The sequence below is a fragment of the Mandrillus leucophaeus genome, unplaced genomic scaffold (genome assembly GCF_000951045.1).
Source record: "Mandrillus leucophaeus isolate KB7577 unplaced genomic scaffold, Mleu.le_1.0 Scaffold105, whole genome shotgun sequence".
Classification (NCBI taxonomy): domain Eukaryota; kingdom Metazoa; phylum Chordata; class Mammalia; order Primates; family Cercopithecidae; genus Mandrillus; species Mandrillus leucophaeus.
The window spans coordinates 495,324-498,411 of NW_012098654.1; the positions used below are offsets into that span (position 1 = coordinate 495,324).

The following is a 3,088-nucleotide window of genomic DNA, read 5'->3' on the forward strand; positions in this document are numbered from 1 at the left end:
CGCTGGGCCGGGGACAGACACCTGCTGGCAGAGGATCCTCCTCCCCGCAAGGAGAGAGCAAACACCTGGCGGCCACCAGCCTTGGTAGGAAGGAGGGGAAATGTCAGCCAGGGTCTCACCATTGGGCTGGACAGGGGCTCCCCAAACCTGTCCTCTCTGGTGTTGGGAGGCTCCAAGTGGGCAGGGGGCTGAAGCACAAGGGGCAGTCACACAGGTGCAGACAGGACAGGCAGGGGACGCTGAGGGCTCCCAGGGCACCGGGCGCCGTGTCCTCCCCAGCTGGGCCGAGTCCACAGGGCAGTGCCAGGGCTACCTTGGGTCTGGAACCCATCGGTAAAGAGACGTCAGTGCTGCAGGTTCGAATCTTCCATACGTCATCCAACTTTTATCAAGACAAACGTGTTCAAGTCTTCAATAGGAAAGTGCAAAAGATGTACAAATAAATGAAATCTCTTCTAAGAAGTCATCTGGAAAAGGTGGCGAGGGAGCACGTCCGGCGTGGTTGTGGGGGCAACGCTGTATGGAAGAACACTTGAATTATGATGAGGTGGCACTTCTGGGCTCTGGCCCAGCCGGGCTGGGCCTCGTCCTCCATGTGATGGCATGACTCGGTTTCCCTTTTTGTCCCAAGGTGGCGCTGGCTCCTAAAAAGGCGGCAGCTTTTCTCTCCCATGGGGGTCGGGCATGTGGCCCGGCAGGCGTGGCTGCAAAAGGCAAATCAGTAGGTTAAGCAGGTGGGCAGTTATAGGGGGCAACAGGGTGGCACCCAACAGCCTACAGCAGCTTCTCCGCCTATCACAATCAACTATGATCGGGACCCCCAGCCACGACCTCCCAGCCACAGGCTGCCGGGCCAGACCATGAGCTACACCCAAAGTTCTGAGAGCACCCAGGAAGCAGCAGCGGGCAGGGGCAGCCAGTCAGGAAACCCCTCTGGAGCCTCCACCAGCAAGACACAGTTCCCACAGGGACAGACACAATGTGGTGGAGGCTGCTGGCTCCAGAGAAGAAGGCCAGAGTGAACTGGCAGTCTCTATGAAATAAGCCCCCTCTCTTGGCCAACAACCCCCATAAAACCTTCAGCCACCCTCCTGGTCCTGGGCAGGGAGTGAGGGTGTGAGACAAGATGTGATGTCCGCCACCAGCAGGACAGCAGGGGCAGGACAGGGCTCCACGCAGGGGCAGCAGTCTCTGACTTGCGCTGGGAACACGTGTGCAAATGAGAACACACGTGTACACACAGGAGCTCACCCAAGTCCGCCGACCCCTTCACGTCCTGCCACCCCAGCCTCCCAGTGGACAGACACATGGGCCACAAGGTGGTCCCAGGGCCAAGGGGGCAAGGTAGAGGGGCTCCAGGCAGGTGGTGACTCTCGAAGCCGCCGGAGGCAATAAAAGCTTCAGGACTTAGGGACGGGAGTCAAGTGCAGGGACGGGGCTGACTGTGGCCAGGCCTGATTTGCCAGCAATGGGGCGGCAGGGACGAAGAGCAGCACCCAGCAGCCCTCACCTCAGCTGGAAAAGAGCGCTGCAACACAGGGAAGTCTCGGGGACGGCTAGATATCTGTCAAAAAAAGAGGAGACCGGGCTTGCCTGGCGTCGGCAGCAGCAGGCAGGCCGGGCCCGGCGGGCACCCGTGTGCATGCTGCCCGGAGCGGACGGGCACCTACCGGTCACATAGGGCCCCAGGGGCATCTGGTTGTAGTTGACAATCCCTCCCGGTCCAGGGCCCCGGAAGTTGGGCCCAAAGTTGTTGCTGTACATCTGGGAGGAGCCGAAAGCGCCCTGGAGGCAAGGACCCAGCTTCACAGGTGGTCTCAGGCCCCCCACCCAGCCTCCACCCAGGGGCACGCCAGGGGGTCGGGCCGGGGCACACAGGCCGAGCCTGACCTGCTGGATGGTGGGGTCCCCGGCGCGGTTGGTCAGGCGGCTCAGGATGCTGCGCTCCGACATCTGCAGCCGGGCGGCCACCGGGGGGATGCGGGACAGCATGGATGGCAGCCGGGTCACGTCCGCCTTCATGTCGCTCAGCAGCTCCTCCAGCTGGTTCAGGACTGTGGTGGGAGGCAGAGGGATGGCAGGATGGAGGGATGGAGGGGTGAAGGGATGGAGGGATGGAAGGATGGAGGAATGGAAAGGTGGAGGGATGGAGAGATGGAGGGGTGGAAGGGTGGAGGGATGGGGGGTTGAAGGGTGGAGGGATGGAGGGATGGAGGGATGGAGGAGTGGAGGGATGGAGGGGTAGAAGGATGGAGGAATGGAAGGGTGGAGGGATGGAGAGATGGAGGGGTGGAAGGGTGGAGGGATGGAGGGATGGAGGGATGGAAAGATGGAGGAGTGGAGGGATGGAGGGATGGAGGGGTGGAAAGATGGAGGGATGATGGAGGGATAATGGAGGGAAGACAGAAATGGAAGGAAGATGGAGGCATGGAGGAATGATGGAGAGATAGAAGGATGATGGAATGGAGGGGTGGAAGGATGGACGAATGGAGGGGTGGAAGGATGGAGGGATGGAGGGATGGAAGGGTGGAAGGATGGAGGGGTGGAGGGATGGAGGGATGGAAGGGTGGAGGGATGGAGGGATGGAGAGGTGGAGGGATAGAGGAGTGGAGGGATGGAGGGATGATGGAGGGATAATGGAGGGAAGATGGAGGAATGGAAGGAAGATGGAGAGATGGAATGATGGGAGAGATGGAAGGATGATGGAGGTATTGAGGGGTGGAAGGATGGATGAATGGAGGGGTGGAAGGATGGAGGGATGGAGGGATAATGTAGGGATAACAGAGGAATAATGGAGGGATAATGGAGGGATGGAGGGAAGATGGAGGGATGGAGGGATGATGGGATGATGGAGTGATGGAGGGATGGAGGGATGGAGGGATGGAAGAATGGAGAGGTGGAAGGATGGAGGGATGGAGAGATCATATAGGGATAATGGAGGGAAGATGGAGGAATGATGGAGGGATAATGAAGGGATGATGGAGAGATGAAGGGATGATGGTGGGATGGAAGGGTGGAGAGATGGAGGGATGATGGAGGGATGGAGGGATAATGAAGGAATGATGGAGAGATGGAGGAATGATGGAGA

General features: G+C 59.5%; 1 protein-coding gene across 1 annotated transcript in view; it reads right to left on the reverse strand.

The window, feature by feature from the left end:
* The window catches only part of CHD5 (chromodomain helicase DNA binding protein 5), a 111,623-nt gene continuing 108,535 nt past the window's right edge, over positions 1-3,088 (reverse strand). Inside the window, 4 exon segments of the mRNA XM_011981570.1 lie at positions 1-704; positions 1,511-1,564; positions 1,671-1,785; positions 1,891-2,054. Of these exon segments, the coding sequence (XP_011836960.1) occupies positions 1,557-1,564; positions 1,671-1,785; positions 1,891-2,054 (287 nt within the window). The 3' untranslated portion in view covers positions 1-704; positions 1,511-1,556.